This window comes from Siphateles boraxobius, unplaced genomic scaffold (assembly GCF_051911475.1).
Source record: "Siphateles boraxobius isolate OS27281-9 unplaced genomic scaffold, OSU_SipBor_1 22, whole genome shotgun sequence".
In the NCBI taxonomy this organism is placed as follows: Eukaryota; Metazoa; Chordata; class Actinopteri; order Cypriniformes; family Leuciscidae; genus Siphateles; species Siphateles boraxobius.
Window position 1 is genome coordinate 7,858,225 of NW_027508833.1, and position 14,776 is coordinate 7,873,000.

Genomic DNA, 14,776 nt, shown 5'->3' on the forward strand with positions numbered 1-14,776 from the left:
TCCTTCCAAACATATGAAATGTGTTGTAATTGGATAGCTGGCCCAGTGTGTTATGATTGGTAGTGCTTAGTGCGTGTTTGGGAAATTTCCCGCCCCTCCATATCCGCGAGCTCTATTCGGATGTAAATATTAAGGATGGCGTCCATTTCAAAACGATTTGAGCCCGATTCAGACCCTGACAATGTTAACAAACAAGAGGATCGTGCTGAACAGATTTCAAGCACGGATTTCACAGGATGTTTCGGAGTGTAATGATGTTTTTGTATTATTCTTATAGATACAATGTTATCCACCATTTAATCATGATATTTGTCGGATTAAGGTAATAAGTAGGTAGAAATTAAGGTAATACAAACAGTAATCGTCCACAAAACCATGGTTAATTTTCCTGAGGAGCAGTGAACCGTCTTACAAAAGCAAAAGCGTACAAAAGCAACAGAAAACAAGCTGTTCTCCATACAAAGTGCAGCACACAGATAAACGTTGGGGTTATAATGTTCAGGAACCGTGTTTAAAATAAGCTTTAACCACTATTAAGTTCGTCAGCCTTCAGAAGGTCAAACAATGAGTTTTGGAAACGTTGCGGAAGAAACTGCGTCTCTTTGACGGCGACAACATTGTCTTCTGTAATGCAGCTCAACCAGGCCTTGTCCACCTTTTGTGTAATGCGTGCTTGGGGATTATTTAATGACTTCATAAGATCTGGAAAAATCACGTTGTTGTCCAAACGAGCCATTCTTTGTAGTTCTTGTGAATCGTGTTAAATAAAATTTCTCCCTTTGCATTGAACTTTGAGCTTTGTAACCTTGCAGATATTTTTTATGCTCAAACAGCAACATTACACACTAACTTAAGTTGAAAAAGTGGAAAAGCATAATTAAAATAATTTGTTATTTTAATTATTTTAATTTGTTATTTTTCTTATTTTCTGTGTCCTTCACTGTTCTATCATTATTTTGTGTCTCCCACTTTGTAGAACAGGATTGCATCCCTGTCATGAGAGGCCAGTGGTTCATTGACGGCACATGGACGCCTGTAGAGGAGGACGAGAGCGAACTCATAGAGAAAGAACACCTGACATGTTTCCGAGGACAACAGGTACAGGACGCTTTTGAGACTGACACGCTGGCCCATACTGTGGACAGAAAAGATGGTGAGCGAATTCACTACTAGCACATCATTTGGTTGGAAATTGATCAATAGAGGTTAATTGTAAAGAGAGAGCATTCCTCTTGTGTGTGAGGCTGTTTGTCAGCTTAGAAGTATTTGAAAAACAAATGAAGGATCTGCTCCAAACCAACCCCTAAAACTGGCTTGTCTCAATCCAGTAAATACGGGGAGTGAAATGTTAACTCGCACATTTGTTTGTCTGACGTCACACCTGCCCTTATTGTCAGTATCTGTTGAAAAATGACTCTTTGTGTGTGACGGTGTATATGTTTGTATGTATGTTATAGCGTTCGTGACTTTGAAATGATCTTCATGCAATTTCTAAAACAACATGATAACAATTACATCAAAGGCATTTTACACTTTTTTTTGTTTTTGTTTTCAGTTCGATCCATTAAAACACAAGCCCCTTTTTCACTTACTGGTGCCATACACTGTGTTTACATCTCAGAAAATTTGCCCGGGCTGAAAAAATCGGCTCCAAACCAACCCCATAAAACTGGCAAGCTGTCTTAATCCAGCAAATATGGGGAGTGAAATGATGTTAAAAAACTCACACACAAAACACTAGAATGCATTAAACTCGATAGTTGAAACTACATAATGTTACGTTGCACAGCAGCTTCAGTCACTTAAGCATCAATTAAACTGAAGAAATGCTTATTCAATTTTTTCGAATGTTAAAATGTTCTATAATAATGTCTGTAGTTAAACTTCTGGGTTGAACTTTGACAAGATGGCATAGTGCTCCGAATTAAGATCTTTCTGATTTTCATTTATTGTCATTTAGCTTTGAAAAGTGAATGAGAGCAATGATAGAAACTAAATGGAGTTAGAAAAAAAAGAAGCAACCCAAAATTGAGTACCCATCATGGTGATGCTAATGAATCGGAAGTCTTGTGCATTCGCAGAAAACGGCTTTCTTTCACGTTGCAAAATAAGTTGAATTGGATAATGGAGTTTAGACAGGAAAGCAGGCAGGAATGGAGTACAAACACGACTGGGTCTTTAGAGATTTTCAATGAGACATAAATCAACTTGAGGATAAAAGAGAATTTGCACAAATGCTCTAGACTGACAGAGACAGAAGGCCGTGACCGCTGAAGAGAGGATACTGATACTGAGTATCAGAGATGTCTTCAAATTAGGCTTTTGCAAAAAGAAGAAAATCTGTAAAAGTGCCACTGAGTCATTGTGACTCTCCACATTGAGATGTTACAACAGGGTTTAAGTAGATTGGCCATCATTATCTTTCTCCTCCTTTATGTTAAGCTACTCTACATTTTATTTTCTCTGTCTTGTAGGGAACTTAAAGAGCACTAATGAGGAGATGAATGTTGGTCGTGCTCAATTACACACAATGTGTATTTAAACATTGAGTCACAAGAATGCCCACTGGAATCTAGCTTTTAATTACAAGTAAAGAACCAGAAAAACTTGCCTAATCTGCTCCATTCAGTCTGTGCAAATCTCTCAGCTGCACTTTTACAGTTTTGTCCGACCAGGATAGCAGATTTTATTCACTAAGCTGTAAATCAGATTTTTTCACCAATCATCATGGAGTCCCACAGGGTTCTTTACTGGGACCTCTGTTGTTCTCAGTCTAAATCACATCTTTCAGCTGTAGCTTATTTTATTTTCAGTCCAAACAGCAGTTCCATACTGAGTGTCACTTTGGATCACACATGACACACATTTCCCCGTGGTTCAGTTTTCAAAACCATCAAAGTGTTTACAATCTTCAAAAATTCAATCTGCCAGAAGCTTACTTATAATTGGTTCTGCATGAGATGCGAGAAAGTGTTTTAACATTCGAAGAACTCTATTATGCAAAACTTTTCATTATATGCCACATATCTTTCTCTTATATGCCACACTTCTTGTGTTTCGAGACATATAGTGTAATAAATCTCCTTTTTTTTAAATGCCGACTGCTGAAAACTGTTGACCTTCATGACTCAAATGACGCTTGGACTGGGTGGAGGAGATAAATCTGATGAGAGAATGAGTGTTTATTGAGTTTATTGAAAATGTAGAGAAAAGCTCAACATTAGTTTGTCTATAAGAAATAAAGGGAGCGAAGGAAAATATAATACAGCCTCACAGAGGAGTGATTGCTCTCTATAAAATGGCATTCGATTTACTGAATCATTTAGAAATGGACCATGTTTACATGCACATCATTTTCTAAATAAGTTCTGTGTTCTAGTTAAGCTTTTATTATATTAAAAGTTTTACATGCTCCACAGCTGTAGGAATTTTCCTCTGTAAAGAAGCTGTATGATATCAGCAATTTTTCTGATATATTCTTTTTGAAAATACTGGAGATATTCTCCTTGCCATTTATTACACTGCATATTTAGCAATTCACTACTGTCATTTAATCAACACAGTGGCTTAATCTACTTTAGGTAGTTGTTAACGTTTACACAATGGATGCATAATTGGAATATGACCAAATAAGATTAATATAGCAATATATCAATATTTGATTATTATAGCATATGTTGAGCTTGTAAACGCAGTCGGTGAATAGTTGAAGCATCAAAAACAACAGCTCCCTTAAACACTGAAATGATAAGACCAATTATGTTAATATATTTCATGTACGAGTTTATGCAAACTTTGTAATTACATGACAGCAGACAAAGTGAATTTGTGTTTTCACCATGTCTTTACTTATGCAACATTTATTGGTTTGAGACTTAAATGATATGAGAAATGTGTCCTGGGTTATATCACATACTTTCACATTAAAATCCTTTAAAAAGCCCCATATAAAAGACTGTGCAAGTGAGAAGCAGGATTTTCATGTGAAACTTTGCTTAAGTGCTTGTGCTGTTGGAATAACAACACAATATGATGGTATTACTTGTATTTTGAGCTGAATAGTATACAGTACAACACTGTCTGGTAGTTGGTTTTTATTAAAACTAATAGTTTGTCTGTTCTGCTGATGTTGTGTAGGGTGATAGAGAGGTATCATTGCCAATAACGTGACCATTGACTGTTTTTGGTTTGTTAGTTCTTTCCCACTTCCCCCCATTCTACCTCCCTTTTCTATTCAAATGGAGCGGATATCAGACGAGTGCTAAATGTCACAAGCGAAAGCGATGTCAAGGTACTACAGCCCTCCGTTTTTACTCCTTGTTGATGCTGATTCTCCTTTTCCGCCTTTTGGTCATTAGAAACCCTCCCATTAGTTGTAGTTTCATAAAAGTGTTATTTTTGGCTCTCATGCCCATTTTTCCTATTTTCCCAGCTGTATTTCCTTATTGTGTTACTATTATTAGAATCTGATGTTTTCAAAACACTCAAAGCAATGTTTTGGATAAGGTACAGTGTCAAAAGTTCTTTAAATTGTGAAAAATTGCAAAATAGTATAGGATTTAGTTTCACTCAGAAAATTCTTGTAAATTTCACATATAATTACAAAGAAAAGACGATTTCAACTCCTTTTTCATGCCGCATCGACAAGACAATATTTGGGGAATCATTCCTTGAAGCTTTAGTTTTATCAAACACCACTAATAATTAACGTGAAAAAATAAAAACATGCTTCATAAATTGATGATATACGACCATGAAAATTTAATGCAAAATAATATTACAGGCTTGTATAAAATGTTTAATTGTATATTCCTAATAATCTCTCATATATTCTCATATTTAAATTGTTTTGCATAATTACATATGTACAGGAGTATGTTGTGTTAGCTCAATTACCTTTGTTGGCAGTGTATAGTAGACACACCCGTCTTGACGGATCCTATATATTTATTATATTCAGAAATGAAATTCCAGCTTTATTAGAACCCTGGATAAAGCGATTCATAACCTTCGAAATACATGTAGAAAACCAAGTGCCTATCAACGCTTACAAATCCTGATAGGCTGCCTTTTGACACAAGCCCTCTTAACCTTAGTTAGCTTCGTAATCCCTCAGAGTTAAGTTGGTCCTGCTCTAATACACGCTTCTCCTGTTACGCCGCACATATAATGACACATGTTATGTTTTGGGGATGTTTTTCCTTACAATATCATCTATTCCATAGATTCATGAGGGCCTCGATAGCCATATTTATATAATTTGATCTTTATTCAGACCCCTGAGTACCTTTTAGTTCAGCTCCTTGCACCACAATGGGCTTCTGTTGAGTATGTAGGTCAATAGAGTAGCACTTCATGCTTTCATTGAGTTTTCTCTGGAAAACGGTTTGTTCAAGAGTTTTCAAACACACATATGTTGATCCTCTTGCAATAGTGCCATACAAGACCCTATGAGTAAGACCATTATTTAGCCGATTCTTGGCCTTTTTTAAAATGATTGTCATTGCTTTGGCACAGGAACACAATTAGTTTGTTGCCCTTTGTGTCAGTTTCAAAATACCTTATTAATGGATAGTTTTAATTATTTTTGTGTATATTATGTTTTCCGTTGTGATTATTTTTGTCATATTGTATTGCCATATATGCATTTCATATACATTGTCATTATATTAGCCTTTCTCCTCAAGATATTTCCATCTGCATCAGCCATTGGACCAAAATGTAGCCGATTACTCGTCATAATTTTTTGCTATAATAGCTACTTAAATTTTTGTTTTCAGTTATATTTTTAAAAAAAACCCACTGTTGCCCAATTTGCTGCATTCATAAAACAGCATATCTGTCAAAATGTGTTTGCACTATTTAATAAGATGGTGCTAATATGGGCGTCTATTAATATTTTAATGTTTGGTTAAAAAATGTAAAATCTTTTGTCATTTTGAAATTTGAAGCCCTTGGAAATACAGTACATGCGTAACTTAACTCAATGCAGGCTTTATCGCCCCTCTGTCCTCTGAATGCCCTCACTTACACAAATGAGATTGATCGAGGGACATTCAATTTACACCAATCTAAAGAAACTGCGTCTATAGAAGCCATCACTGTAAAGGACTTCTGAACAGTTCTGTATTTCGGCATGGTGCTCTAGGCCTCTAGTCCTCCTTTGTTTGCTTTCCTATGGCAATCAGCTTTAGACACCTGTGCACAAGAGCAGCCCACCTGTGATAAAGAACACCGATCAAAACTGGATGAATTTAGAAATGTGCAAAATTAGTAGTACTTAATTTTGTACAGTGAAGGAATGCTTTGGTCCAATACAGCACATGTGGTCAGTTACCACAGATAATCGTTTTTAGTCATTCCTCAGTTTGTAAAAAAATAAAATAAAAATTATGGTAATACACTTATGGCTGATGTATATGGGGTAAAACATAGTGTTAAAATACTTTTTACCAGCAATATGGAACACCAAACAATAGCGAAAATAATGTCTGTGTCTGAAATTGCCCCCTATACTCTTTAAAGGGTAACTAAACCCCTGGTCAGAGCCTGACTCCACCCACTGGCAATATTTTCCAATGGAAAAGTGGGCAGAGCCCAACGGAGGGGGGCGTGCACCTGAGACGCATCTGTCTGTATGGAACTTGCCTACCTCACCAACAACCCCTTACGTCACGAACCACCCCAAGCATCCAATAGGAAAATTCAACTGCAGTAGCCACCGTTCAACCTGAAGAGGGCAGCACTCAGACGTTTTTACACCATATATTGTAGAATTAAAACACTTTATTAACAAATGTCAAAACAGTTACTCGAATCAATGAACAGTAGTAATAAAGCCCAATTCTTACAGATCATTAACTAAAAAAAGTTGGTTTAGGGTTTAGTTACCCTTTAATAGAGCACTATTTGAGGGAAAAGCCATTTGTAGTGGTGTCCGAAACCATTGTGGACATTATCGAGCGCACTCATTCAATCCCACAATGCACCACAATAACAAGTGTACAACCGTGTACACTCAACGGCTAGAAAATACCCATAATGCAGTGACGTAGGGCTGTTTTTCAAATTCCTGGTTCTGGAATCAATGGGAGTTGATTTTTTTTTTATCCTAATCTCGTCATGACTACAGGACAAAGGTCGTAGAAAGTTGCCTTCTCATAACATGAGGCTTTATTTGTAATATGAAGATACATTTCTATAGCTCTACTTTATTTTTAAATTGTAATTTTGGCTGCATTGCCCCTAAAATGGGTCGTACCTCATAGTCCAGCAGTATAGGCTTAAAAAAAAACGCTTATTCGTGGACATGCATTTATTGCATGGATGGAACAAGACATGAAAATATCTGTGCATAGTTCAGTTGAATGAAGTATACTTTAACTGTATGCTTCGTGCCAAATGAAGCTGTACACTGAAATAAAATAAAAGGGACATTAACCCCCTGGAGTCTGCCGTCGTGACAGCCTTGCTTTTTTTCTTATCAGTGCGAAAGAGACCCAAATAACTATCGATTTTTGTCAATAAAAATATCAATATTACTCTATTAATATTACTTAATTACTCTTGTATGTATGTATGTATGGCAAAAAATATGTTAATAGTATTAGACCAATATAAGTGAACTATCAAACAAACTGAGGGATGACATTATTTTTTGTGGTAATCAACAATATGCCACGGAACCGGGACCGGGAACATTTGTCATAATATTAAAAACATTTTTTGCACTGCAAACTGAAACATGAGATTTATATTCTGTATGTGAAGTACGAAGCAGGGCTGCTCTTATCATCAGGTGAACCTTTGCTGATTTACTTGCCGGATTCATTTCTCTGTTTATTTCTCTCTGTTTGTAAGGGAGAATGACAGGCGGCTTTTCAGTGTGCTATTTAAGGGATACTTTCCTGCCTAATCACTCAGTGCTGTGGCACTCTTTAAACGCCTCAAATAAGACCCTCAGAGAAAACCGGACATGATGTCTGTGCACTGAAAAGCACTGCTTCCCTTTAGTTTTGTGTCATTTACTGTGTAATGTGAACTGTGATGTGTTACTGTACAGCCATGTCAGTAAATGTAATGAATGTTTTGTTATCCTTCTCATCACGTACAGCCATTCACAGTCTGCAGTTGAGCCGCAGTCATGTTGACTGGTACAGCGACGATGAGGTGTATCTGTACAGTGACGCCACCACGTCTAAGATTGCTCGCACCGTCACACAGAAGCTGGGTTTCTCTAAAGGTGAGTGGATCCACTGGAGCTGCATGAACACAATCATCAATCCCAGCCGTATCATTCTGTCCGTACACCAGATTCTCTCTCTGTGTGTGTGTGTGTGTTTCCTGTCTGAGTTCCTTGTGTCATTATTATACGTCTCTCTGCAACTGTATTTTAGGATAATTTCTGAAACATTATGTTTAAGACTATCCAAAGACTTGCATTTGTAAAGAGCGAAAGCTTTTCTCATATGGAGTAAGCATGTTTTTGTGTCCATAACATTTTTATTATCTTTTATCATTTTATTAGTTATCTTTTCATAAAAAAGCAAAAATTATGGAAGCTTGCTTCCATCACGGAATAAACCATTTTAAAAGATAATTGCGTTTTTTTTTTAATCTCACAATTGCGAGTTTATCTTGCAATTCTGACTTTATATCTCCCAATTGCATGTCAGAATTGTATTTATTGCATTATAAAGTCAGAATTGCGAGAAATAAATGTGCATTTCTGAGAAAAAAAATCTTAATTGCGAGTTTATATCACGCAATATAACACACAATTGCGACTTTATATCACGCAATTCTGACTTTATAAATCGCAATTGCGACCTTATATCACATATCAGAATTGCGAGATGTAAACTCGTTATTGTGAGAAAAAAAGTCAGAATCGTGAGATAAAGTGTCGCAATTACCTTTTTTTATTTTTTATTCTGTGGTGGAAACAAGCTTCCATAATAACTGTACAAGAGACTGAAAGGTACACAATGTGTAACCTAAACTTGCTACATCTTATCAGGCAGCTTTCGCGACCCATTGTAAAGACTTTTCGGCACGCCCATTACTCCGATGTGCAGAGACCCAAACTAGGACATTTCGGTGCATGACTAGATGAGGAGGATGTAACTTGGGTTAGGTATCGTTCCAATTCTGATTCTTATCGATTCCTAATTTCGCTTCCAATAAAAAAAACATTCTTAATGACTAAAAACTTACAAAACATTTCATTGTAGTTGAATACCATGAACAAAAATCAAAAGGCTAAAGAACTTTTGCCTATGGTTTAAAAATATCATAGCAAAAACATCTAGCCTATAATAACTAATATAAAAATCGTCTCAGGTTACTATTGTAACCATAGTTCCCTGAGAACAGGGAACGAGACGATGCGTCCATCGACGCCATGGGAACGCCCCCAGCGTCGATGGACGCATCGTTGAGTTCCCTTCGTAAGGGAACGTCTCAGGTTACTATTGTAACCATAGTTCCCTGAGAACAGGGAACAAGACGATGCGTCCATCGACGCTGGGGGCGTTCCCATGGCGTCGATGGACGCATCGTTGAGTTCCCTTCGTAAGGGAACAAGCATTATTAAAGACAAGTAAACACTCAGTAATTAAAAAAATTATAATAATTAAATAAATTGGCAATCACACAAATAGATACAACTGAACAAAGATATGATAGAAATACAGTGTCTTAAGATTTTCAGGTATTCAGGTACAGAAACTGTAATCAAATGTAAAATAACAATGCACTTTATAAATAAAATGTACATTACAAATATAGTTACAAAAGTTATTCCGTCAAGAACAGTGAGTGGATTTTCTCTTTTTTTGTTGTTTGATTAACGTTATTAAAGTGGCGGAAGCAGGAATATTAGCCTTCTGTCACTTTAAGAGCTGCACTGATCCAATTTACCGTTACACATGCGTTTTCTTTGTCAACTGTTTATGTTCACTTAAAACATAACTGACTGTGTTTACGAGGATATTTTAACATTTTTCTGTGTATTTGTCCGGTTTTTCTTTGCAACCCTTTGCAAAAAGACAGTAAAAGTTCAGTAGTGTTTTTTAACACTGTGGTTTAAAATCACTATTTATGTGCTTGTTTTAGGCTAGATGTGTGCGCAGCACAGAAAAGAGTGCAGGTCTTCTTGCGCTTGAATGGTTTAAAGTCCTATTAAAATGCACACATGGAATTGCAATTTAAATTTTATAACGATTATCCGATTCCTGACCTTAAGTATCCAATTCCAGAATTGGAATAGATTTTCGATTCCCAGCCCTAGTTGCAACAAGGGTGGCCGTGCCCTTCAGCTGTGACTGTATTAGTAAAACAGCAGTGACTCTCTCTTAACGTGTGTCCTGTGATTGGCTCAGCCTCCAGTAGTGGCACCAGACTGCACCGCGGTTATGTGGAAGAGGCCTCACTGGACGATAAACCCCCTCAGACCACACATATTGTGTTCGTGGTTCATGGCATTGGACAGAAGATGGACAAGGATCGCATCATCAAAAACACTGGCATGTGAGTCCTCAGGAGTACTGTTGTTTAAGTCTTCAGGGAGATGCCTTGGTGATGAATTATAGTGTATTAATTGGGAAAGTATTTAGATAAATCTGTTTCTAGGTTCATTAAAGATATTCAGAGCTTCTTTTTTCTTTTTACAATATTTGTGTTTATGTCTGTCATATACACAGTAGTGGTCAAAGTGATGTCTGGTCATAAAAAATTTGACATACATGTAAGCTCATTGTATAGTTTTGCTTAAAGCCAATTGTTTTATTTGTGATAATGCAATGAAATGTAAAATTGTGCCGACATAATTTTTGGCCAGGCTGTCATACAAAGAAATGATGAACACATGCAAAAATAAGAGAGAATAACTGATTATGTTGTAGTTAATACATACTTTTTCCTGTGAGCTTAAGTAAAGTAAAAACTTGGTGCTTTTTTTGCCAAATCTATTTTGTCAGATAAATACCTTAACGATGTTTAGTGTTTTGTTCTTCCCTCATATTTCAAATATTTAAATTATGTAAAATATTGTCCTCATATTTTGATTGTTTAACCAAACTTGTAGGTTCATTTCAAAACAAATATCCCCTCTGGTCATATAGATATAATATATATCAATATGAATGAAGTATTGAGTTGTGAAATGAGAACAGCTGGATAGTCTGTAATGATGCATCTTTTTTTTTTTTTTATAAATTAAGATCATTTTTGTTAACATTCTAGTGATCATCTCTGGTTAATATTAAATTGGAAAACTAAGTGTTTAGAATATTTTGAATTGATTTTTATTTGTATTTTATTTGTTTGTTTTTTTAGTAATTTTGTCATGCCCTTTTATCATCGTTTAATATTTCTTTGGTGTGTGTTCAGGCTGCGGGAAGCGGTGAGGAAGATGGAGGAGAAGCACTTTGCTGAGCAAACAGAGGAGCATGTGGAGTTCCTGCCGGTCGAGTGGCGCTCGAAACTGGCTTTGGACGGCGGTAAGACTGTGAAACCATGTGTCTGTCTGCGTTCACTCTCTGAACAGCTGTTCTTATCACACACGCTGTCATTTTACCATTTGTTCACAAGCACACACACTGTTTTATATGATGACAAGAGAATGTAATATAGTTCATCCTCTCTCAGCTGTGCAAACAAAGCAGCTCAAACAATGACATGCATTAACATTAATAACGAAATGTTGACTGAGCTGTTCAATCATAGTTTGTGTTCATATTTTAAGAGCGTTTTCCTCTTTACATGCAGACACAGTGGAGTCGATCACACCAGATAAAGTGAGAGGCCTGAGAGATTTACTCAACAGCAGTGCCATGGACATCATGTACTACACCAGCCCTCTCTACAGAGATGAGGTGAACCACATCTTACGTTTCATTAGTTCTTACATTTTGTCATCATTTTCTCTCACCCACTGAGTGGCAAAAAGAGTGAATTTTCAGTGTGAAAACAAAACACAGCTTTGCGATTGACTGTACAAATAGATTTGACAATACATCTATTTGTTTTTAATAAATTTTCTAAAAGACTGTTGAAAGCTACAGAACAGAGAAACAAATTTATCGCTCCAATTCATAGAAACAAATGGACTCCAGGCAGCGAAAGGTGGATTTGCAGTTACCGTGTGTCAATATGCTGAATTTAGTGGTAAAATCATTCCCTATATATTGTATTGACACCTCATCAATTAAATATTTACCATCGTATAGACCTTATGCGCCAGAGAAACGAGGGCGCAGCCATCTTTAGAAAATCGTCTTTGAACTTCCGTTTTTGCGGTCGCTCTGTATATTTCTATGCCATTGCTGTCCAGGAGTAATTAGCTTTTGAAGTGGATTTACTTAACTATGAGCAGAAATTGGTGAACAAAAGCATACCTATTTAATGTGACGGTAGTCTTTTTTTACAGTCAAAACTTTATAATCCATCCAAAACTAATCACAAAATCTTTTCTAAACATTTATATTTAGTCTGTAACATATTTTGTATGATATATTAGCATATACATGTGAATTAGCAGTTTGTTGCTTATACAGACATTTTATTTCAACATATTTCAGTCTATTTTTACTCATCTTAGTAGGCTATATCAATATATTTTGGATGTGTTCATGTAAACATAACGTTTACTAATGTAGGTGCGAGAGTGAATGAACGGCACAGACACGCGCTGTATAACTCTAGTAAACAAAGCGTGCGCGCGCCTGTGCCGTTCATTCATCATTTAGCCTACACACAGACACACAATTCATATTTAAACAGTCTTTTTGCGGTTTACAGTCAGACACTATTCAATATCGCGATTAGAACAAAGCACTTAAGAATAAATGACTTACTACATCAGCTGGATCCGTTGCTCCTCGAAATGAAACTACCAGCACTTCTGGTACATTTCCCAGGGTTATTAGATAGTATTATTCCGCACAGGGTAGGGATACGCTGTGTTCACAGCGGTAGTAAGAAACTTACTAAACACGATGTGTTTTATAATCCAGCTGGAGGGTGTTGGCATGTTTGAATGGCTTGCCTTAGATCATTTGCGTTTGAATACCGCGCACTCTCCGTGGGCGTGGAACATTAACGCGTAATGAGGTATAATGAGCTGGAAAGAAAAAGACTGACATCTCTCTTTTCATACAGATTACATAAACTGAGAATATTTGTTTTTTTATATAAATTTAATTCATTTAAAAGAAGAGAGTTCAAGCTTCATTATGGAAAACACTCGTGCCTGTATGACAAGTATTCGCGGAATTACAGTTAATTTTCGGACACGTTTCAGAATGGACTTAACTGACAGAGTAAAAGCAAAACGCCCATCATGTTTGTTTTTCTTTATTTGGCGAAAAGCACAACACTTTGTTTTTATTGTGAGTATCCACAAAAAAATAGACACTTATCAGGATCTAATGATGTACCACACTTAATATGTAAGATCAAAATTAACAGAGTATTTTGAGTTTCTTTTGCACTGATAAGAAAAAAAGCAAGACTATCGCGCCCGCGCGATAGCCGACTCCAGGGGGTTAATGTAAAATTAAAGGGATAGTTCACCCAAAAATGAAAATTCTGTCAGTATTTACTCACCCTCATGTTGTTCCAACCCCATAAGACCTTCGTTCATCTTCGGAACACGAATTAAGATATTTTTGATGAAATCTGAGTTCTGGATCACTCCTCCATAGGCTTCTTAAGGGATTGAAATTGCCAGCTCCTAAAAGTTATTAAAGACATCGTTAAAATAGTCCAAGTGACTACAGTGGCTCAATCTTAACTATATCAATCAACGAGAATACTTTTTGTGCACAAAAACAAACAAAAATAACGACTTTATTTCAACTATTCATTTCCTTCTCTGTTGGCCTCTAGTCAGTTAACTTAGTATGATTGCGTAGAGCTACGTCACACGTAGGCTCACTATTGGCCGACGCGGGTCATGTGTGTGATGCGTGTGACGTACAACAACAGAAGCTTACGCTATTATACTAGTGAACTGACTCGAGGCCCAGAGAGAAGGAAATAAATAGTTGAAACAAAGTGTTAGAACACAGATAGAGCTGGGATAGAGGAAAAGGAGATTTCTCACATTTATTATTTTTAAATCTTTCATTTATTGATAGTCCCTCTTTTCCCCTAGACTGGAGAGGGAATGTAACAAAAGTTATTTTTGTTTTTTTTGCGCACAAAAAGTATTCTCGTCGTTTGATAAACTTAAGATTGAGCCACTGTAGTCACTTGGACTATTTTAACGATGTCTTTAATAACTTTTCGAGGCTGGCAAGTTTCAATCCCTGAAGAAGCCTATGGACTAGTATGGAGGAGTGATCCAGCTCTCAGATTTCATCAAAAATATCTTAGTTCGCGTTCCGAAGATGAACGAAGGTCTTACGAGGTTGGAACAACATGAGGGTAAGTCAATACTGATAGAATTTTCATTTTTGTGTGAACTATCCCTTTAACGAAAGTTATCATGAGGTTTTTAATGTTTAGAGCAGATGTCTTAAAGGGGTGGTTTACTGCTTTTTTTCTTTGCATGATTGTGTTTATGGGGTGCAATATAACATGTCTAAGTGTGTTTTTTTTTTTTTATAAACCTTATTTTTCATAAATTTCACCTTTATTGTAAGCCGCTTTCTCCTCTGTCATTTGAACGACCGGTTGACTTCCTGATTCTATGAAACCACTCCCTCAGAAACAGGCAATGGGCTCAGATTGGTTAGTTGGGCTGGTGTGTTGTAATTGGCTAAACTGCGTA

At 36.5% G+C, this 14,776-nt stretch overlaps 1 protein-coding gene across 9 annotated transcripts in view; it reads left to right on the plus strand.

Annotated features, from left to right (window-relative positions):
* Positions 1-14,776, plus strand: part of ddhd1a (DDHD domain containing 1a) — a 47,172-nt gene that overhangs the window by 11,070 nt on the left and 21,326 nt on the right. For 5 of the 9 annotated variants that reach the window (XM_077238547.1, XM_077238542.1, XM_077238545.1 and 2 more), the window contains 6 exons: positions 977-1,153; positions 4,196-4,291; positions 8,114-8,242; positions 10,383-10,530; positions 11,392-11,501; positions 11,770-11,876. In XM_077238547.1, the coding sequence (XP_077094662.1) occupies positions 977-1,153; positions 4,196-4,291; positions 8,114-8,242; positions 10,383-10,530; positions 11,392-11,501; positions 11,770-11,876 (767 nt within the window). The remainder of the gene's footprint in view (positions 1-976; positions 1,154-4,195; positions 4,292-8,113; positions 8,243-10,382; positions 10,531-11,391; positions 11,502-11,769; positions 11,877-14,776) is intronic. The other 4 variants (XM_077238551.1, XM_077238544.1, XM_077238548.1 and 1 more) reach the window with 1 other exon arrangement.